The sequence below is a fragment of the Lathamus discolor genome, chromosome Z, assembly GCF_037157495.1.
Source record: "Lathamus discolor isolate bLatDis1 chromosome Z, bLatDis1.hap1, whole genome shotgun sequence".
NCBI classification, from domain to species: Eukaryota; Metazoa; Chordata; class Aves; order Psittaciformes; family Psittacidae; genus Lathamus; species Lathamus discolor.
The window spans coordinates 2898640-2920909 of record NC_088909.1 but is presented as its reverse complement, the minus strand read 5'-3'; the positions used below and the strand labels follow the sequence as shown (position 1 = coordinate 2920909).

Genomic DNA, 22270 nt, shown 5'->3' with positions numbered 1-22270 from the left:
CTCCCCTGGTGCAGCTTGAGGCTGTTTGTTCTTGTCCTGTCGCTCATTACTTGGGAGAAGAGACCAGTCCCACCTCACTGCAACCTCCTGCCAGGCAGTTGTGGTTAGATGAGGTTCTTCCCCAGCTGGGTTATGGTTTGGGGCAGCTCACTTATAGGTCTTCCCCCATGTCAGCCTTGTAAAGATGGAGCGAGCATCCTGCTACCCGCAGCCGTGCCCTCCTGGCTGGCCCTGTGGGGTGTCCCCGCAGTCCCCATCCCCTTTCCCTCGGTGCTGAGGTGTCTGCCTGTCCGTCCTGCAGGAGAGCGGCCGTTCGTGTGCCTGATCTGCCTGTCCGCCTTCACCACGAAAGCCAACTGCGAGCGTCACCTCAAAGTGCACACTGACGGCCTGAACGGTGAGTGAGCGCTGCACGGCATCCCCCCAGAGGGACACCCCTGGCCCCATAGCACAGCATGGGGACAGGGACCTGCTCCCCACGGGTCTCTGCTTGCCCTGCTGAGTGCCGTCCTGCCTGCTCAGCCCAGCACTGTGTTCCCTGCAGGGGTCTGCCATAGCTGCGGCTTCATCTCCACCACGAGGGACATCCTCTACAGCCACTTGGTCACCAACCACATGATCTGCCAGCCGAGCTCCAAGGGAGAGCTGTACTCGCCGGGGACAGCCCTGGCTGCCACCAAACCCCATGGTGGGTACCACGGGGGGACACGTGTCAGTGCCACACACAGAGCCCAGCATCACTGCAAAGGGCTGCGGCCACAAGGAGGGAGGTTGGGGATGGGGTGAGCATCCCTGTGCCAGGATGCTGGGTAACACCCATGCCTCTCTCCCTTCTGCAGGGCTGAGCCAGACCAACAACGCATCCCTGCGGAAGTGCAGCGTGCCAACGTTCCTGCCCGAGGGGCTGCCAGCGCTGACACAGCACATGGTGCTGCACAGCCCCCTGCCCGCCCCACCGCCCGGCCCCGATGCCGTGCCCCCCATGGCACCACCCACTTCATCCCCTAACACCACTGCTGGCAAGCTCTCACCAGCGGTGCAGCCACAGAATGGGGAAGGGCCATCATCATTATCATCATCGTCATTGTCATCGTCATCCTCATCATCATCGTCATCCTCCTCCAGCGAGGCCATCCGCGTCAAGGTGGAGCCTGCCTGCAGCCCGGTGAGTGAGGCAGAGGTGCCCAAAAGCAGCGGTCCCAGGGAGGGGGTCAGCAGCAGCCCCAGTGCTGCCTCCCAGACCTCGTCCCCGCACAGCCTGCCCTCGGCAAAGGTCAAGTCAGAGCTTGTGAGCCCCACGCCGGGCTCCAGCCCGGTGCCCAGCGATCCGGGGACGGGGACGGGCACGGCCGGCGGCACCATCTTTGTGCCCCAGTACGTGTTCAGCCACGAAGCCGCGGTGGTGCCGCAGGCATCCGAGATCCTGGCGAAGATGTCGGAGCTGGTGCACAACCGCCTGAAGCAGGGCCACGGCAGCGGCGTGGTGCAACCCGCTGTGTACAGCAGCACACCGGCACCCAAGGGTGCCACGTGCTTCGAGTGCGACATCACCTTCAACAACATCAACAACTACTACGTGCACAAGCGCCTCTACTGCTCCAGCCGGCACCTCACCGAGGACAGCGCCGCTGGGGCACACAAGCTCAAAGTGCCCCCCGGAGCACCCAAGGGTCCTCCTACCCTTGGGATGCTGCTGTCCTTACCGCTGGGCGACGGGCAGGGGACCCCAGGAGGGAATGGGGATGCCAACCGGAATGCCACACCACCAGCCATAGTGCCAGAGGTGAAGGTAGAAGAGGGGGGTGTTACAGCGGGGACCCCCGAGGTGGAGGGCAGGTCGGGGCGGTGCAGCGAGGACAGCCAGAGCCCCAGCAGCTCAGCAGGGGATGAGGGGGATGAGGACCCCAACAAGACGCTGTGCGAGGCGTGCAACATCCACTTCAGCCGCCACGAGACCTACATGGTGCACAAGCGCTTCTACTGCGCCTCGCGCCACGACCCCCCCGTCCGCCGCCCCACAGCCCCCAAAGTGCCCCTTCCTCCCCAGCCCCTGCGCACCCGCAAGCGCCGCAAGCTCTATGAGATCCATGGAGCCGCTCATCGCCCCACTGAGCCCTCCCCGGCCCCTGACCCACCACCACCGGTCCTAGAGCCAGTGGGGGCTGCCCCATCGCCCCGCTCCAGCCCGGATGCTGATGGTCCCATTGACCTGAGCAAGAAGCCGCGGTGGCAGAGCGAACCAGCGCCGGCAGCGCTGATGCCTTTGGCTGACTACCATGAGTGCACCGCGTGCCGCATCAGCTTTAACAGCCTTGACAGCTACCTGGCACACAAGAAGTACCGGTGTCCAGCCACCCCACTGCAGCCCCGCACTCTCGAGCACCTCCAGAAGATGAAGGGGGCCATGCCTGTCCCCATCAAGGGTCAGCACAGCCCCGGCAGCCCTGGTGAGAGGGACCCCGAAGGGATGCGGGTGAGGGCAGCTCCAGCAGGGAGTCCTGGCATCCCCTACACCAGGGCAGACTCACCACAGCGTTACCCCAAGAGTCTCCTGTCCGTCCTGGGGATGAAGGGACCCCTCTCTCCTTGTCCCTACTGTCCCATCAATGGGACCATTAAGGGCGATCTCCTTGATCACTTCCGTGTTGTCCATGGGCTCTATGTGGCCAAGCCGGTGATGGCCAGGCAGCGGGTCCCTGATGCCCGGGTGCCCGGTGCCAGCAGGACACCGGAGCCCCCGCTGCCCGCGGTGTCCCCGCCGCATCCTCCTGCCCCCCATCTCCGCAGGGACAGCTCCAATGGGAGGGAGAGTCAGGATGGCAGCGCCAGCCCCCGGCCCCCCTCCTTGCCCCGGCCCCCCATTTCCCCCGGAGCCCCCGAGGGGCTGCGGGAAGCCCTCCACAAGCAACCTACACCCCCCACTTACACGGACAGGGCGGTGCAGACCCCCCCAGCCAAGGCTGCGTCCGTGTCCAACAGCAACCACAGGTACTGTCGCCTCTGCAATATCAGGTTCAGCAGCCTCTCCACCTTCATTGCCCATAAGAAGTATTACTGCTCCTCTCACGCTGCTGAGCACATCAAGTAAAGCCCTCCTCCCCCCCACCGCCATTTACCATCATCACCATTCAGGAGGGCTGCAAGGGGTTGGGGGACCTGGAACCGATGCCCAGCACCTCACTCTCGCAGGGCTCAGGGTAATCAGGACCCCTGGGAGGCTCCGCTGGGGCTGCTTCAGCATCCAGAGGTCCCTCTTGTATCCCTAGATGTCACCCCGGCATGGGGATCCTGCGTATCCTGGGTCAAAGACCCCATGGAGAGAGTGCGATGCTGGCAGGGGTCCGGTCCCCGCCTCCAGCATATGGTGCATGCGGTGCCCATATCTGTGTCCCTGCTGCAGCCTAGGCTGATGCTGCAGGGAAACTCAAGCTTAAGGTGCATGGCCTTGTCCTAGCCAGGGGGCTCTGCCCCCAAATAGACACTACAGGGGTGGGAAAGGGGATAAAGCGTGGCTGGGGTTTTCCCAGGGCACACTAAGAAGTGTGTGGGTGCCCCCACCACAAACCAGACCCTGCAATGAGACAGCACTAGAGGCAGGATGAAGCTATACTGGGAATATCCGTGTGTATAAGTGTGTATAGAAATAAATATGTCTTACGAAGCTGGGCTGGCGGCTGCATGTGAGTGTTTGTGGTTGGTGTGGGCACTGGCACCCCTGGGGTCAGGACATTGGGTGTGTAAGGAGGACATGGAGGTGGCCATGAGGATGCTGAGGGGCTGGAGCACCTCCTGTATGGAGACAGGCTGGGAATACTGGAATACTGGCTGCATGGAGACCTCAGAGCAGCTTCCAGTGTCTGAAGGGGCTACAAGGATGCTGGGGAGGGACTCTTCATCAGGGACTGTAGTGGTAGGACAAGGAGCGATGGGTTTACACTGAAACAGGGGCAGTTCAGGTTGGATATAAGGCAGAAGTCCTTTACTGTGAGTGTGGTGAGGCACTGGCACAGGGTGCCCAGGGAAGCTGTGCTTCCAAAGGGCTTGGAGCAGCCTGCTCTAATGGAAGGTGTCCCTGGACGAGCTTAAGGTCCTTTCCATTCCTAACCATTCTACGACTCTTTGTATAGCCGTGGTACAGCCTGCAGTGACGGGGCAGAGCACAGTGTCCCCGTGTCACCCCTGGAACTGCTGGTAGCACTGCCTCACCCTGGGTGTTACCTGTCTGTGCCACAGGGCGATGCAGCCACCAGCCCCTGGCTGGGCTCCAGCTGATGCTGGGCTGCAGGCTGATGGGTCATTAATTATCAGCTAATGAAGCTCCCGGGTGGGCTCTGCTGCTCTGAACCTGGTTCAGGTCTCTTCCCCATCAGCAGTTGCTGTGCTGGAGCCCCATGCCCCTGCAGTGTGGTACCTGGGTAAGCATAGCTCAGATCCCACATCCCCTGCAGTGCATCATGGAGGGATGCACATAAGCACCCCCAAAGCACAGCTTTTCTGGCCTCCCCAGGTTCTTCCCAGTACAGGAAGCAGGTCATTCCCCTCCAACGCATCCTGAGCCCAGGGCTTGCACTCAAGAGACCCAGCCTTGGCTCCCCCCTCAGGGACTTCCTTCAGCTTCCAGCTCACTATAACCCAGTGGCCCCCAGGCTGTTTTGTTTCCCATTCTGGTATCCCTGGAGCTGCGGGGTGTTTGCAGTCCCCAAGCGCAAGGCGAAGGCTGCAGCATCCCACAGGGGTTGTGCAAGGCTGGGGCACAGGGCTCTCAAGGAGACCAGGGACTAAAACCTCCATCCCAGCTCAAGAGGAACACATCCCTCTGTGCCCTGGGTGCCAGTAGCACCAAGCAGGACCACTGGCGTCTTTCATGCATTTCAATGGAGCAAGAATAGGGATTGTGCCAACAGGCACGTGTGTTTGGGGGTTCGCACCATCCCCTCCTCATGGGTTGAATGCAGTGACAGAGGTTGGTACCAGACCCTACGTGCCAACAGGGTGCTGGGGTGACAGGGAGGAGGAGGAGGAGAACGAAGGCAGCAGCTCCCTTGGGAAGCACTTGCGACAGGTCCCCTCCTTGCATGCTCTTGCAACACCACCCAGCACAGCCCTATAGTGCCAAGTAGGGCAAATGGCTGCGACACCCCCACAAGCAAAGACGAGACGAGAGAGAGCTGAAATGAGCAAAGCTTTACTTAAATAAATATATTTACAGAGCAGCAGACAATAGAAATGCGCTGGCTACAGTCAGCCAACGGAGTGCAAGGACGGACTATGGCAAGCGTCATGGCAGCCTCTATCCCCAGGCATTGACCTAGCAGGGTGCTGGGACCCCCCCCCAGCATTAGGGTAAGTGGCAAAGGAGGGGTACAGGGCACCCAATGCTCACTGCAGGGTCTTCCTGCGGGGCAGAGGGGGGAGGCTGAGGGGGGTCTGCAGTGCTGGGCTGATCTCTGCCTCCTTGGGCTCCTCCGTGGCATCCAGGAGCTGCTGCATGTAGCAGGAGGTGCCAAGCAGGACGTGGCCAGTGGCCTGCATGGTGAAGAGCGTCCAGCGCAGGGCTTCCCTGGGAAGGGAGGAAAGGGGTGAGCATCCCTCCTTGCATCCCATAGAGGGGGCTGATCCCCCGCTGCAGCATCCCCACACCCGGAGCCATCTCCTGCTCCCACCCACCCGCTTCATGCACTCACTTCATCAGCCGCTTGGCCCCGTAGCAGCGCAGGTCATAGGACATGCTGTAGGTGCCATAGAGCGTGGCTTTGACATTGAGGCAGCCCAGATCCCGGGGGTTGGTCTTGTACAGATCAAAGGTAACACGGGCAACATCAATCCTCCGAGGGGGCTTGTTGGACAGGCTGAGCTGGTATCCAGGGGTCTGAGCATGAGCAGGACCAGGGTTACCCAGTGGTACCCTCACCCTTCCAGTCCCATCTCACCCAGCATCCTGGGTACCTCCCATTGAGCATCACATTACCTTCGTGGTGCTCCCAGTGACAAACCAGGCTCTTGCCCCCCACCCCAAGGGATGCACTTACCTTGGAGACAGCCCAGGTCTGCCCCTTGCTCAGGGCCATCAGCACAGTGCCATCCTCCAGCGTCTGGAAGAAAGACTCCGTCTCCACCGCGGTGCCATCCTCATCCAGTACCAGTGAGATGGGACCAGGAGTGAGCAGGGCAGCCTGAGCCTGCAAGGATGCTGGGGGTGAGCAGGGCTGGGGGCAGCCAGCCCACCATACATCTGTGTGGACCGACAGCCCCCAGGCAGACAGACTGACACCCAGCAGCTCACCTGGCGCAGCAGCTCGGAGAGGTTCTGTGCCATGATGCCCTTGCGCAGGCTGCGGTCCCAGTTACAGACACGGAAGGGTCGGGGCCGTGAGGCCGGGCTCGACAGCAGTTGTTGGGTCATGGAGGCACTTGCCGAGACACATCTGGGATAGGGACAGAGGGACTGGAGTCTCCTGAAAGCCACCTCCACCCCCAACAAGACTCAGTGGAGAGGGGCACATCCACCCAAGAGGTGCCAAAGCAGGGAGGGTTCCTATGTCCCCCACCCCAGGATGGTGGCTCCCCAGCACTTACTTGGAGACAGGAGCAGCCAGGCGCAGGCTCAGGGACTTGGCGTAATCCATCTTCACACGGAGCACGGTTCAGCCTGTAGGGAGGAAGGATTCAGACCTAGACAGGATCTCTCTGGGTTCTCTCCACTCCAGCAGCTCCTTTCCCACTGGTTCCTCCTGTGCTCAGCTCCAGCCCAGCAGTGACCCAGCGCCCCGTCACTGCCACCTTTACGCAGGGGCTGTGCCTGCCCTTTGGCCGGGGCCAAGCTGGTGGCAGCCTCTCTGGGCAGAGTCTGCTTGCCAGCATGGCTCTTACGCAAAGCAGCACGTGGGGCCCTGAGTCAGTGCTGGAGCAAAGGTGAGGCTCAGGCACCCAGCTGCACCCTCACCCCGGCTTCTTGGGGCAGGCAACAAGCACTGGGGAGCCAGGGGCACCCAGGGCAGCAACCCCAACCCTGCTTCTCCAGGGATATCTGCAGCTAGGAGTGCACTAGGGAGAAGGTCCTGTAGACCATCCCCATCCCCATCCCCATCCCCATCCCCATCCCCATCCCCATCCCCATCCCCATCCCCATCCCCATCCCCATCCCCATCCCCATCCCCATCCCCATCCCCATCCCCATCCCCATCCCCATCCCCATCCCCATCCCCATCCCCATCCCCATCCCCATCCCCATCCCCATCCCCATCCCCACCACCAGAAGCTCTCTACTGATTTATCCCCTCCCACCCTACCATATATGTCATCTAAAGACTCCGCCCACCCGGCCCCACCCCTCTTGCCTCAGCCAATCACCTCCTGGCCTGATGCCGGGGGGGGTGGAGCGTGGTGCAGCTTCGGGGAGCGCCCTGCACCCTGGCATGGGTTGTGTTGGGTGATGGAGGGACCTTAGAGCTCCTCCAGCTCCAACCCCTGCCACGGGCAGGGACCCCTTCCACTGGAGCAGCTTGCTCCAAGCCCCTGTGTCCAACCTGGCCTTGAGCACTGCCAGGGATGGGGCAGCCACAGCTTCTCTGGGCACCCTGTGCCAGCACCTCAGCACCCTCACAGGGAAGAGCTTCTGCCTAAGAGCTCAGCTCAGTCTCCCCTCGGGCAGGTTCAAGCCATTCCCCTTGGCCTGTCCCTACAGGCCCTTGTCCAAAGCCCCTCTCCAGGTTGCCTGGAGCCCCTTTAGGTACTAGAAGGCTGAACCATAGTATCCCAGGTTGAACGGACCTCAGGGATCATCCACTCCAACCTTTCAAGCATGACCTCGACTTGATATCCCAGCACCCTGTCCAGCTGAACTCTTAATCACCAACATTAGGGAGCCCACCACTTCCCAGGGTAGATTATTCCAGTGGCTAGTTGTTCTCATTGCAAAAGGTTTCCCTCTTGTTCCCAAACGGAATCTCCCCAGGAGTAACTTGTGCCCATCACTCCTTGTCTTTTCTATATGACTCCTTGTAAAAAGGGAATCTCCTTCTTTGCAGCCACCCTTTAAATACTGGAACATGGTGACAAGGTCTCCCCTGACCCTTCTTTTCTCCAGGCTGAACAGTCCCAGCTGTGCCAGCCTTTCCTCACGTGCTGCCCAGGCCTTCGATTATCCTTGTGGTCCTTCTCTAGACCCTCTCCAGCCCATCTACATCTTCTTTGTAGAGCAGGGGCCAAATCAGAGCACCGCATTCCAGGTGTGGCCTGACAAGCACTGAGTGGGATAATGACTTCCTTATCTCTGCTGGTGATGCCCTTGTTGATGTTCTCCAGCATCCTGTTGGATTCCTTTGCCACAGCTGCTCACTGTTCATTCCTATGGAGCTTGTGTCCACCAGAACCCCCAGGACCCTTTCCCCAGAGCTGCTCCCCACCAGATCCCAGCCTGTGCTGCACTCCTGGATTGTGTTTACCCAGGTCCAAGACCTTACACTTGTCCTTGGTGAACTTCATAAGGTTCCCATTATCCCACCCTTGAAGCCAGGACATCCTGCAGGGTGGCTCTCCCTTCCCAAGTGTCTTCCCCACTTGGTTTGGTGTTATCAGCAGACTTACAGGGTACACTTCATCCCATCATCCACATCACTTATGAAGACATTGAGTGGCGTTGAGGCCAATATCAGTCGCTGGGGAGACCGCATTGGTGGCAGGTCCCCAGTTTGAGAAGGAGCTGCTCCCCACCATCCTTGTGGTGGTGCTGGTCAGCCGGTTCCCCCACACCCTGCTTGTCCCGACTCTAACACATCCGTTTCTCTAGGAGGAGCCTGTAGGAAACCGTATCAAGACCCCTGGCTGCTCTAAAACTTCTCCATGCTGAGCCAGGGTGCAGGAGCATCCTCTAGCCCAGGCGCACCAGCATCCCTCAGCTCCTGAGGCTGTCCCCAGTGAGCCCTTTCCTGGTGCCGCCAGCAGCAGCACCTCTGGGATATGGATTTGGCCCTGGGTTGGAGAGCTGGGACCCATGGGGATGTTGAGACAGTGCTGGGGTTGCCAAAGCAGGCTTGGAGCCTGGATGGATGGAGGGGACAGAGCAGCCCTGGCTCCTGGGTGAGCTCCCAGGGGGGCTGCTGTGGGGATCTGTGGGGTCCAGGACCTCGGTGCTGCTGCAGAGGATGCAAAGCAGCACAAAGCACTGAATAGCACTGGGTTTTGGGGGCTGGCCAAGGAATGTCCCAGCCATGGGGGTGTCCTGCAGGAGCAGCAGGTCAGGTCTGCACCCTGCAGGCATGAGCCACCACCTCCAGCATGTCCATGTGTGTGTGTGCATGTCCTGCATTACAGCTTGCCACGCTTACATGCCTATCCCCATGTTCATGCATGTCTGCACGGCATGTGCACACGTCTAGCTACAGGTGTCCATCAGCTTGTATGTGCGCCATGTGTGTGCATGTGCACATCCATCTCCATGAGCACCTGTACTCGTCCATGTGTGTGCACACATGTACCTCCCCCTGTGCGCACGCATGCGTGTGCCCTGCAGGTGTGCACCCCTGCATGTCTGGGCATACGCTTGAGCATCCCTCCCTGTGTACATGTGTGTGCACCCATACACATCCGTGTATACACGTGTGTGCAACCATGCATGTCTGTGCACGTGTGCGTGTGCACCCTGGGTGTCTGTGCACCCCTGTGTGTCTGCGCACCCCTGCATGTCTGTGCACACCTGTGTGCATGTGTGTCTGTGCATGTGTGCTTGTGCATGTGTGTCTGTGCACATGTGTGCATCTGTGTGTCTGCGCACCCCCACATGTCTGTTCACGTCTGTGTGCATGTGTGTCTGTGCATCCCTGTCTGTGCATGTCTGTGCACGTGTGTGCACCCCTCTGTCTGCGCACCCCCGCATGTCTGTGCCTGTGTCTGTGCACATGTGTGTGCACCCCTGCATGTGTGTGCATGTGTCTGTGCACACGTGTGTGCACCCCCGCGTGTGTGTACATGTGTCTGTGCACACGTGTGTGCACCCCCTTGTGTGGGTACATGTGTCTGTGCACACGTGTGTGCACCCCCGTGTGTGGGTACATGTGTCTGTGCACCCCTGCATGTCTGTACATGTGTGTCTGTGCACATGTGTGTGCACCCCCGCGTGTGTGTACATGTGTCTGTGCACATGTGTGTGCACCCCCGCGTGTGTGTACATGTGTCTGTGCACATGTGTGTGCACCCCCGTGTGTGGGTACATGTGTCTGTGCACCCCTGCATGTCTGTACATGTGTGTCTGTGCACACGTGTGTGCACCCCCGCATGCGTGTACATGTGTGCACATGTGTGCACGTGTGTGTGTGCACCCCCGCAGGCCCGCCCGCATTCCCCCCCTCCCCGCACCCCTTTATGCGCGTCCCCTTTAAGGTTCGGTTGGGGAGCGCGCCCGCGAGAGCGCGCGGGGGGGGTATAAGACGGCGCGCGCTCCCCCCGCCCTTCCACCTCTGCCGCCGCCTCCCTTCTTCCCGTCGCGAGGGGCCGTCGCGCGTGGATGACATCACGCCATGGCCGCCCTGCGCCGCCGCGAGTAGAGGCCCGGTCCCGTTCCGCGCCGCCGCTTCGCCGCTTCCCCGCCCCGGGCCCGTTCCCCGCCGTGTGTCCGCCAGGCCCGCAGCCGGTCCCCGCCGCCCCTGCCCGGCCCGCACAGGTGAGCTGCTGCCCGGCAGGCCGCGCTCCGCAGGCGCCGGTTGCGGCCTAGCTCTGGGGGGGCGGGCCCGACAGCCGGCGGAACCGGGGGTTTGGGGGGGGGGGGCAGCGGCAATGGAGGGGGGCCCGGTGCGGGGCCGCAGCCTGGGGGAGGGCGGAGGGGACGGAGCAGCGCACGGGGTGAGGGGCGGAATGGGGCGGGGGGGGCGGGCCCAGCGCGGGGGGGCGGCGGTGGAGGTGTGGGGCTGAGCGGGGAGCACTCGGTGGCGGGGGGGGGGGTGGTTGCAGGGAAAGGGGCAGCGTGGGGGGAGCGTTGGTTTGGGGGTGCTGTGGAAGGGGGTAACCTCTGCGGGGGGGCAGCGCTGACTGTGCCCCCTCCCCAAGCAGGAACCGCTGCAGCAACCGCAGCCTGGGGGCACTGCAGGAGGATCTCAGCCTGGCCCTGTGAGGTGAGTGGGGAGAGGGGTTGGGACCGCACGGCAGCATCTGCGCTCCAGGGGGTCTGTTCTGCCCTGCATCGCCCTGGTTATGTGCATCGCCTGCGTGACACTGGGTTGTGTTGCCTGCCTGGTACAGCAGGAGCTGTGGTGTCCTCACTGCCCGGAGCTGCTGTTGTCTCTGTGAGCACTCTGCTGCAGTGCTGCTGCAGGTGGCTTGTGTTCCCCCCAGGAGCTGTCTCAGTGGGGTTGTCTTTTCTCAGAGCTGTCCTGTCAGCCTCCATGCTAACAGCGCTTTCTTTTATTGCTGTCAATAGCTCAGCTCTTTTCAAACAACTTTTGCTGGCGCTGCTTTGGCTGTAGCAAGAGCAGCACCTCCGAGGTGTGAGTTCTCTCTCCTAGCCTTCCTAAGGTTTGCCTAGGTTAAGGAGAAGGGTTGTAGTCTAATCAAGACAGCTGATCTGCCACTCTGAGAGTACAGTTAGCCTATTGAGTGTGATTATCCACAAATCCCACAGAACACCAGTATAATCATACTTATTTTCTTTCATGGGACTGAGGCACTTTTAATGCAGAATTAGTATTTGCCTGCAGAGAGCTGCAGGAAGAGGAGAATCGGTTACGCTGTGAAAACAAACTCCAGCTGCTCATGGCACTGTTTTGTCTTCACGTTCCCTTCCCAAAGCTTGCCTGACACACAGCAGTGGTTAACATTCCAGATAGGAGCTCTTCCTTAAAAATCAGCTGCTCTAAATGGCTGTCACCAGCCGGTTCTCTTAAGCTAATACCAAAAGGCAGCTCAGTTTTCTGCATTCCTGATGGCCACTGGGTAGCTGAAGTTTGCAATGCATTCTACAAGCCAGTGCTTCCCTAAGGTACTCAGGTAAGTGTGTAGTTCACTAACCTTGTAAACAATAGTGGTTTCATTCAAAGCAAAGGACTGGGTGCTGTGCTCTTGTTCTAGGGTCTTTTCATTTTTATGTGATGGCTCTTTCCTGCATCAGGAGGAATTTTATTTCCTTTTCTTCCTGTTGTTGCTGCTCTTCCATGTTTTTTTCCACATTGAAGCTCCTGCACTTCATTTCTGCTTTGATTCTGTTTTCCAGGTCTGTCTTCCCTAAGTGTTTTTGTGCTGTGTTTCTCTTCTCACTTGTCCTGTCAGCACTATTTCCCATTCATTCTCCTCAGTTCACTTACATCCTTCACCCATCCTTGTGGCTGGATTTAGACTGTGCTCCAGAACTTTTCTGTTTTGCATTAACCCCTGGTTTTCACATATCTAAATAACAGAAGTGTTCTGATTTTGCATCAAGCTGTTTGGCCGTTAAAAAGTGGGGTTTATCCTTTCTATCACAAAGATTTCTGCCTGAAGCAAAGATGCTCTTTGCTTCTTTCCTCTGTGTCTGATCCCAGGAGCTTGGAGCTCTCTACTGGAAGGCTGCAGAAATTGTGTCTGCTCTTGGTTCTTGCCATGTGACTGGTGATTTGTAGGACTGAAGCTGATGGCTCTGTCAACCTCCGGTTAGTTTTCTGTAAGGTATTCTTTGCCTTCCTGCTAGTGGAGGCTTTGGAACTGTCTCAGCTGTTGGTTCCTATACTGTGTCCAAGGTGTATTCCTTGTTAGCTTGGAAAAATCTTTTTGTGGCACCATATAAAGGCCTAACCTTGGAGGGAGGAAAGTAATGAATGGAAATAATGCCCACCAGGAGTATTTTTTCCTTGGTGAATGTTGCAAATCATGTCTTAACTCACAGCTTTATCCTGCAGGTGATGCAGTGGGTTAGAGTAAGCTGCCATCCTTTCCATACTGGTTTCAGTTTGTGTGCTCCCAAGATACTACCTGCAGCTGCAAGTCAGTTGTTAGTTGTACACAAAGCTTAACTCTGTTGGCTTAAGTGAAGATGCGGCTCAGACCTTTCTTGAGTTCTAATTGGAAACAGCACAAAGCCATAAGAAACAGCATTTGAGCCTCCTGCCAGCAATAGTCAGTGTTGAGAGCCATGGATACAGAATGCGGTCAGTGACACACTGCCCTGCCTTGGAGTAGTGTCCAAGGTACATGTGTGACCACAGACTAAAGCTTGTTCGGCATTTCTTCCTTCTGGTTTTGTACCTTTTGATTTAAGAGAATAGAAATTGGGCTTGATCTTGAAAACAGACGTGCTGCTAAGAATTCCAGTGTTCTGACTCATGTGCCTCTTGCCCGAGGCAAATCACCTAACAGAAGTGTAATGTTAAAAATACTGCTTAAAATGCATCCAGGGATTACGTGGCAATATTGAAGTTGAGTTTTAAAAAGCATCTTAAGTAGAAAAGGGCTTTTCTTTTATTGCATTTAGTGCTGTGTCAGGGCTTCTTAATCTCAATGCTGTATTTTAAATTTAAGAGTCTTGGATATCATTAAGCTTTGGAAAAATATATTATAACATGGCCAAAGCAGATGGATTTAAGTTTCTGTAACACCTTCCCAATGTACAGTGCCATTTTACCTGTGTGAGGGGGGAAATCTGTCATTTTAAAGTTTTCCTATAAGACTATGAGATTCGGTCAGAGCAGGATGGGCCCCTTCATTGTTGCATCCAGGTCCTTGCAGGTGAGGATGGCTGTGTGAATGCCTAGCTTAGAAGGAGCATTTCTATTCTCGGGTATGCAGTGAAACACTGACAAAGTTAAGGAATAGTTAATGCATTTGTCCCTACTTTGAGAAATACCAGAGCTCAGTCTGAAACTTCAGCACTGCCTCCTGTTGCATATGTACTGTGTAACTAAAAGCCTCCTTTTTCTGCCAGACATGACTTTTTTGAGCTGCTGTGCAAGGGGAGGGAGAGAAGTGAGGGACTGCAGGGAGAAAAGACAGGTTTGCTGCAAATAATTGCTGCTGAATGTCTCCTGGGACACCATGCTGTTCTAGCCCTTTTTATCCTGCTCTTAGCTGATGCTAAGCATGTGTCTTCAGAGTGCTTCCCATCATTTCTGGATACCCAGTGACCAAAGGGTCAGACTTAGGTTTGCAAAAGCTGCCTGGTGTTCTCAGCTATAGCTGGGTGCAGCAGTGTTCTGCTTGGGCTGTGGAGCATGATGCAAAGGCACTGCTACTGAAAATGAGATGACAAAGCCCCAAGTCTCTTTTTCAAGGGATTTCTTTACTTCATATTTTTGGTAGACTGTTCTGTAATACTGCTGGCTCACAGCACTGGCAGGAACACTGCAAGCTGACAGGGACTGGCTGGGGACATGGAGATCCAGAAGGAACAACTGGAGGGAAAGTCCTGCTTAACCTAATTGATACCTGTGGTGACAGCAAGTGCTGTGTGGCTCACACCCAGGAGGGTGGCATGCGCTTACTGCAAGTGGGATGGCTGGGAAGTTGAGCTGCCAAATCTTCATTTTCTTCACTGAAAACACAAGAGCTGCTTTTTAAGGGGCTTTCCACTGAATGAGGCATGCACAAATGATTCTAGAGACAAAGACACGTTTTGGGCTGAAAGTGCACCCTATCATGCTGTCTAGTCCTGTTGCATCATTAGCCTGACAGTTTTCTTTACATTTCCAGCTCCCTGGGGGGTTTTTCCTGCTTATTTTACCTTTGCATATCATGAGGTTTGCTTTCGGATATTTCCATGCAGTATTTGCTCCAAAGCCTCTATAGAAAGGGTGTACCAACTTGTTTAGCCTGGCAAAAAGAGGGTTTTGTAAGTGTCATCTAAAATGCTCGATACCTGTTCTGAGCTAGCCTGCTCCTTCAGACATGCAGAAAATGAACGTTTGATACACTGAGGAAATGAAGTCAGTTTTTGGAATAGTGTGGCTTTGCCTGAGCTGTCGGTAATTTAAAGGTAGCTCTGAAGATCAAACTCTGAGAAGTATTACTATATACCTGGTTCTTGCCCCATTATCCTAAGCTACAAGTCAAGGAATCTCATCTATAGGTTAGATTTTTTTTCTTTCATAACTTGTTTTGAAGACAGTAATAAACGTGCTTGGTTTTAAGGTACAAAAATTCTACTCTTATGATGATGGATGAAACCTGTGGATTTCGACTCTACTGTTTCTGCTCTGTTGTGTTGCTCAGTTTGAAATACTTCTATCTAGTAATTTTTCATATCTTTTTCCTGGTATTTGTATGTGTAGTTGAATGACATTGGAAAGCAAAAAAAAAAATGTGGACACACACCCCAGGAAAATCAGGAAAATTTTGCAGGAGTCTGGAGATTTAGTATAAACTGATTTGGAGATTATTCTGAGACAGTGCTTGGAACCTGTGCTTTAAATGGAGTGAAATTTGCTACCATGCAAAGAATAAATTCACTGGAGCTAGAAAGGAAGCTTCAGTGAGTAGAGCAAGTACTCCAGTGCTTCACAAAATCCTGGCTGTGGTACTCTTGCCTTTCCTAATGTTCAACTCTTTTTTCTTTTTTTTCTTTCTACAAACCAGTGACTACAAGTAACACTGACTAGCTCAGTGATGAGGCATTCTCCCATCTCAGATCCTGCTTCTGTGATGCTGCTGTCGCCTGTAAGCTGCTTGTTTGAATGCTGTGCCTTGTTTCTTCTCTCTCCTCTCAGGCTCAGAGCCTTGGGGCTGCACAAGGCTAAGGAATGGCTGGAGGACACTTTCTTTACCTTCCCTGTTGCAGGAGGAGCTGCTGTGGCAGTGAGCTAGTGAGAGTCTAGCCTAACATTTGTATGGCTGCTAGGGCAGTATCTTGCCATCATGCAGCAGAAAGGCTGTCTAGTCCTGTTGCATCATTAGCCTGACAGCTTTCTTTAAATTTCCAGCTCCCTGTTTTTTTTTTCCTGCTTGTTTTACCTTTGCATATCATGAGGTTTGCTTTGGGATACTCCCATGCAGTTGTATGTAAGATTGAAGCAAAAATGTGGTTATTTGAGTTTTGAGGTATCTTTTTCTTGGCTGTTGGTGAATAGCCCTTGGAGACTGGCTGAACAGTGGATTTACCAAAATAACTACCAAATATTACCAAATAATATTTTATTTACCAGAATTAATTCAGCATAAAAGGTGGTGGAGGAACTCTCTGACGAGGACTTTTTGAAGTGCTTTCTGTGCACTGCATCACTGCTGGCACAGACAGAGGCACTGGGGAGGGCATAGTGCCTGTTGCTGAAGGGAAACTTGCTGTTACTTGAATCTGGGGAAATCCACACCAAAACCAGCCTGCCTATGATCGCTCTTCAACTGGGCTGTCATTTATTGTGTTTCTTATAATTTCTGTCAATGGAAATTAATAGGAAATGATTGTAACTGATGGATGCCCTGGGGTTTTATAACAGCTTTAATAGCTGCCAGTGGAGGTGAATGTTTTATACTTATCACCGCAGCTGGTGGTGAGAATCCACTCATATTTTTTCCCCCCCATCCCTCTAAAGGTCTTAGTGCCGAATGCAGGAAGGCATTTGGTTCACTTCAGTGCTATTTCTTTGGTACTGCTTGTTTGCAAGAAATCAGAAAACAAATTTCCTGAGTACATCTGCCCTTGACAACTTGTACATTTCTCCTGGCCTCTTAAGTCTGACCTTTCAGATGTAATATGCTAAGTTGTTCTGTGTGCACACAAAGTGTAACTTCTCACGCAATTAAAATCGCTGCCATAAACTTGATCTTAAAGCCAGTAATAATTTGTGCAAGCATTTATGAACTTGGCATCAACTTTTATATACCCAGTAAGAATATAATTTGTTTTGAATTGCATCCTGTGTAACTGCCCAGAGCCGTTATCACCAGAGGCAATTGCTGTCTTTTAGTTTGGATTTTAACTTTTCAGCAAAATCAAAACTTCGGTTATGAGTAAGAGCCAGCTTCAGATGTGTGGAAAAACTGGAGCAGTTGGTAGGAAACTGAAAATACGACTCTTCTGCTCAAAAGTTGTTGTGGTTTAAGCCCAGCTGGTAACTCAGAACCTCACTCACTCCCCCCATCTTCCTCCCTCCGTTCCCAGAGGGATGGGAAGGAGAACTGAGAGAACGTAACTCCCATGGGTTGAGGTAAGAGCAGTCCAGTAACTAAGGTATAACACAAACCACTACTGCTACCACCAATAATAATAATGATAAGGGAAATAACAAGGGGAGAGAATAGAACTGCTCACCACCCCCTGACCAATACCCAGCCCAACCCAGTCGGCGATCTAGCCCTTCTGGGTAACTGCCCCCAGTTTATATACTGGGCATGATGTGCTGTGGGATGGAATACTTATTTGGCTAGTTTGGGTCAGGTGTCCTGTCTCTGCTTCATCCTGGCTTCCCCTCCTCCCTGGCAGAGCATGAGGCTCAGGAAGTCCTTGGTCAGAGTAAACATTACTGAGCAACAACTAAAACCATCGGTGTTATCAGCGCTGTTCCCAGGCTGAAAGTCAAAAACACAGCACTGCACCAGCTACTAAGAAGGAGAAAAATGTCTGCTACTGCTGAACCCAGGACAAATGTTTAGATAATTCTTTATTGGTTATCAAATATCTGTGCGGGGCTTTGAAGACATAAAGTAGAGCATGGTTGTTAAGTACTTACATAAAGACTTCTTCTGGGAGTGCTTTTCATTTTGATTTTTCTCTGCAGACCTCCTATGGTATAATGAGCAGCATTTTCTTGAGTGTGACTTTCATCTTGAGATTTTGCTGCAAATACCAGCTCGGCATGTCTTCACTAGGGTGAATACAAGAGATGTTATCTCAATGGTGACAGTGCATCTGGCAGCATACAGGACGTAAATACAACAGCCCTAGTCCTCGCAAGTTCCTGAAGAAACAAATGAGTAGCATGGGTAACAACCTTGTGCCTTCCTGATTTCTAGGCACAGGTTCTTGACACACAGAAGAGATGCTGCATGTTCCCTGTGCTTACCCTCCTGCTGGATTTCAGCACAGAGATCCCCAATTCTGTGAATACCAAAATGTATTGGGGTTTATATGACGTGAAGTCTTGAATTTGCTTTGGTGGTGTTCAGTGTAGTCTGTTGTGGCTTGGTCTGCCTCCTGTCTGTTCTTGCTCTTTGATGGTAAGTAACCTTTACTGTGCAGAGCTAGTTGGAGGAGTATGGCAGGTAGAAGTGATGATGTGGGTCAAGAAAAGGTTAAGTAGCACAGAGCTGCCTGGTGTTAGAACTCTATTTCATGAAGTGTTGCTTGGTGTGCCTAAAGAAGCTACCAGGGTCTTGTAGCCTTTCTGTGTCAAGAGTTGACAGTAACAGGTAAAAATCTGGTAATTTAGGCCATGGGTTTTGTTGCACCAGCAGTAAATGTGCTTGCAAGGAGCTTGTAGCTAGGAGCAGTTGAAGTAAAACATGAAACATATTGAGATGAAGAAGTCCTATTGATTTGTAACCCTGTGGCTTTTTGTTTCCTAAATATGCTTCTGTAAGCCTTGGTTTCTCTTTAGCTTTTAATTTCTGTCTGATGGCTGCCCAAGCTTGTTCCTGTGCAGACCTTTGGGTTTGGAGGAGGAGGTAGCATATAGTTAAACGGTGAATTTAGTCCCCTGGAAAAGTGCCACCTTGAGAGAAGCCAATGCCTCTGTTGAGCCATTCTGCTGGTACAAGCAGAGAGCTGCAAGTGGCTGCTTTTATCTCTCTAAGTATTGGCTGCCTCAGTGCTGGCAAACCTGCTAGGACTCCTCTTTCTGCTTGGGCTCTTCTGAGGTAGCCAAGCACTGTGGTTATTCCTGAGGGGAGTGAGGAAGGAGGTGCCATCATTTATAAGGCTGAGTACATGCTGCAGCAAGAGACCACAGATGAAAGGTCAGAGTTCTTAATCACCAAGAGCATTTGTCTAAATGTAAACCAGTAATCTTCCTAGTAACAGACAGCTCAACCAGTTCCTTGGGTCAGGCAGTTCTAGAATTCATGGGATTTTTTTGTTTTCTGGAGTAAAACAAGCATATATATGGCTTGGGGGTTTTTCTGGCTTTGCATCATGTTTCTTCCTGTTGCATTTATTGTGCTTATTCTAAGCAGACATCTAATTTTTAACTTACTTGTATTGAGCACATGGTCATACTGAGCTTCTAGCAGAAGTGCATGGTGCAGAGAGTTATGAAGTTGATCATCTGGAGAGGAATTTTGAATCTTTTACTCTGTAAAGCAGCTGGAGATTAAGTGGCAATACATGCACTGTCTGAATTAAACCCGATTGAAAATCCAGGTGTTTTCACGATTGAATACTGCCTTTGCTTTCATATCTGTTCTGTGTGCAGTGTAAAAGGTCCTGTAAAGATACAGGCTATTTTTTCAGCATCACTATAAGTTGTGCTCCTGTATGTCTTGAGTCTGTAGGGCCATGTGCTTATACTTGAAAAATACACCTGGGACTTTCAAACTGATGTGGTGAATGCTAGAGCTTGTAGGTAAAATTCCAACCTCAAGCTCCATTGTTGTATGTGAAGGGTGGCAGACTCTTGTCTTGTCTGGAGCAATATCAGAATCAGTTTCTTATGCAGCTTAAACTCTGTATTTCCTTCTTGAAGGTACTGTGATAAACCATGTTAATGAATTCAAGCAACGTTTTTTTCTTTAGGAGGTGAAATACAAGAGTACAAATTCTGCAAGATGAACCTTCCTTGATCCCTCCCATCTTGCTCCCCATAACTTGTGTTGTTTTCTACCCTCTGCAGACTATTGGGTACTGATGGACGTTTCCAACAGCCCTGATCGAAACCCCTGCTCTCCTGATGAAGAAGACCAGCAGCTTTCTGATGAGGAAGTCCTGAAGGAATGTTGTTCAGACCGTGAACTTGGAGAGGGTGGGCAAGGCAGCATTATGGGAGAGGAGGATGCAGCCAGAAGATTGGGCCATGGTCAAGAGGAGAACCGCTCAGATGAAGAGGACCACTTAAGTGAACCTAAGTCTCACCAGTCTGACAACAATGAGCAGAGTGGGGAGCTGAAGAGCCCTGCACCTCGCAAAGGTGAGGAAGAAGACAGGACAAATGATCTTGGTGATGAAGCATCCTCCGTCACCCGTGAACTTGATGAGCATGAGTTGGACTATGATGAGGAAGTTCCTGAGGAACCAAGTGCTGCTGCTGCAGAGGAGGATGGTGAGAAAGCTGCTGGTGAGGATGATGAGGAAGAAGAGAAAGGAGATGATGCTCATGAAGATGAGAAAAAATCCAGTAGCAAAAGTGATGATGAAAAGGATGGCCAGGATCCCCTCAAGGAGAAGAAGAAAGAAGAAGATGATGGAGAAATTGATGATGGAGAAATTGATGTAAGTAGGAGCTGGTCCAAGTGGGCAGAGCCCTACAGGGAAAGACCTGTCCTCGTGTTTCTGAACTGTTTGGCTCTTAGACTGCCATGCCTCCCTTCTTTGACATGAATTAGCTGTGTTAGCTGTGTCCCCAGTGTGCAAGTAACACACTTTCTCTCTGGAGGTAAGACCATACTGCATACCAAATCCTAAACTTGGTGGGTGGAATGTCTGGTGCCATGTACTGTAGAAAAGCTTTGTGCCAAATACTGTCAGAGGCGTCACAAATAAGCTTTGTTCCCATTGAACATGGAAGGGCTCCGGTGCTTTAAGAAACTATTTTGCCTCAGCTTTTGAAGGACTTTTGAATGATGCTGACAGCAAATTACTTAGGTGTTCATAAGCTGTCTCCTTGCTTGAGGTTGAGAGGCTGGTGCTGGGGAGTGGAAGCCTGTGGCGCTGAGATGGTTGTTGGGCTTTAGGAGCGTCTGGATGCATGGAAGAGGAGCAGAAGGTGCTGGGCTCTCTGGAAGGTGCCTAACCAGGTGGCCCCTGCATGTGATTTAGAGGATATTTTTAGTTATATGCAGTCCCAGTAGCTGCTGTTTCACAGCTGAGGACAAACAGCTATTTAATAAAATCAAAGCCTGGGTTTAATTGCCTTGGTGACCAGGGCAGATAGCACTTTTTATTCATGTTTGTCTTTATGTGTTTAATACAGCTTAATACCAGTTTCCGTCTTGCAGGCAGAAGAAAACAGGGCAGAGTGATTCTAGCAGTAGAGTAGAAACCCTCCTGTGGGTTCCTGGTCTGGTGGACACCTTGCTTGAATCTGAATAGTGGGAGTGCAAAGCACTTCAAAGAGAAGTCTGGCCCAGAGGAGGCTCTGTTCTCAGCTGTTTGTACCAGAAGGTGTCCTGCACAGCTAAGCTAGGTTGTGAGAGTATCCTGGTGTCCAGACAAGAAGCAGTGCACTGTGGATGGGGTCACTGGTGGGGAGGATTCATACTGGGGAGGTGGTGTTGCCTTCCAGTCTCCATAGGTGTGTAGCTGCCCTGGCTGTGTGCTCAGGAAGCTCTCAGACCATCACAGAAGAGACCTTCCTCCCTTTTCATTCAAGAGTTGTATATTGTGTGGTTTTTTGTTTTGACAAGTTCTATTGCTTAAAAAAGGTGATGTAATTTTTCTTCATGGCCATTCTGGCAGATGATTTTCCAAAAGTTTTGTGTGTTCCTGGTTCGCTTAGGAAGAGTTCTACCGTCTTGTGAAAGAGTCCAGGCAGGGCAAGAAAAAATTCCTGGAGCCGTGACTCCACGCCTGCTTCTTGATTAAAATATGAATGCTTTCCTTTAAAGTCTAAGGCATTCTTAAGAGCGCTCTCCTTACAAAGCACAAGATGAATCTGTACTCTGGTTTTCATATATTATCTCATAACAGGGCTCCCAGCTGCCTGATTCCAAGGAGACCTCACAGAAATAAATACTTACCCTTTTGTTCAAGTACAGCATTTGCAAAGACTTCACACAGCTCCTTTGAAAGAAGCGGAGTTGAGCTGGTTATGCCATTCACACGTCACTGAATGCCATCCCCAGCTTCAGGGAGAGCTGTGAAACCTCTGCATTTTATTCTGCTTTCAGACTTCTGTCTTGGAGGGAGGGAAATATCAATGCAAATTTTAATTTGAATATATCTGTAGTACTTTAAATCCCTCCTTGTTCAGGAGAGCTCTCCTTGTATTGCCCTCAGAGGAATGCAGCGGCAGAAGCTGTTAACCCATCTCTCTAGAGATCCTCTGTTTATTTACAGCCAAGTGATGTTCTTTTCTTTCTTTCCAGCTGCTAAATTGATCAAAGCACATAACTTTCCTAATCTTTTCCATGTAGACAACTGCTGTCTCTGCCACAGGGTTGCTGTGATTGCCACGCAAAGGGGAGGCCTCCACCAGATGCTCCCTCTTCAGATGTGTTTCAGATGATGAAA

At 52.7% G+C, this 22270-nt stretch overlaps 3 protein-coding genes across 9 annotated transcripts in view; 2 read left to right on the top strand and 1 right to left on the bottom strand.

The window, feature by feature from the left end:
- The window catches only part of ZFPM1 (zinc finger protein, FOG family member 1), a 33964-nt gene extending 30298 nt beyond the window's left edge, over positions 1–3666 (top strand). For all 4 annotated transcript variants that reach the window (XM_065661545.1, XM_065661546.1, XM_065661547.1 and 1 more), the window contains 3 exons: positions 302–397; positions 545–688; positions 840–3666. In XM_065661545.1, coding sequence (XP_065517617.1) covers positions 302–397; positions 545–688; positions 840–3088 — 2489 coding nt within the window. In that variant the 3' untranslated portion in view covers positions 3089–3666. The remainder of the gene's footprint in view (positions 1–301; positions 398–544; positions 689–839) is intronic.
- Positions 3667–5169: 1503 nt separating this feature from the next.
- CIDEC (cell death inducing DFFA like effector c) lies at positions 5170–7058 on the bottom strand. Its single transcript, XM_065661885.1, has 5 exons — positions 6577–7058; positions 6284–6466; positions 6030–6179; positions 5685–5869; positions 5170–5560 (listed from the first exon to the last, which is right to left on the bottom strand). Exons 2-5 carry the CDS (start codon positions 6401–6403, stop codon positions 5380–5382), a joined length of 636 nt encoding a protein of 211 aa, XP_065517957.1. The 5' UTR covers positions 6404–6466; positions 6577–7058; the 3' UTR covers positions 5170–5379.
- A 3571-nt stretch (positions 7059–10629) lies between these two features.
- The window catches only part of ZC3H18 (zinc finger CCCH-type containing 18), a 48483-nt gene continuing 36842 nt past the window's right edge, over positions 10630–22270 (top strand). For all 4 annotated transcript variants that reach the window (XM_065662179.1, XM_065662178.1, XM_065662177.1 and 1 more), the window contains exons 1-3: positions 10630–10657; positions 11044–11105; positions 19716–20311. In XM_065662179.1, the coding sequence (XP_065518251.1) occupies positions 19730–20311 (582 nt within the window). In that variant the 5' untranslated portion in view covers positions 10630–10657; positions 11044–11105; positions 19716–19729. The remainder of the gene's footprint in view (positions 10658–11043; positions 11106–19715; positions 20312–22270) is intronic.

What these genes read in the sequence shown, in the direction of transcription:
- CIDEC (XM_065661885.1), bottom strand. Translation starts at nt 6,403, where the DNA reads ATGACCCAACAACTGCTGTCGAGCCCGGCCTCACGGCCCCGACCCTTC. An exon ending in AGACCTGGGCTGTCTCCAAG is followed by an intron (nt 5,870 to 6,029) that starts GTAAGTGCATCC and finishes GCTCATGCTCAG; the next exon opens with ACCCCTGGATACCAGCTCAG. An exon ending in GGGGCCAAGCGGCTGATGAA is followed by an intron (nt 5,561 to 5,684) that starts GTGAGTGCATGA and finishes CTCCCTTCCCAG; the next exon opens with GGAAGCCCTGCGCTGGACGC.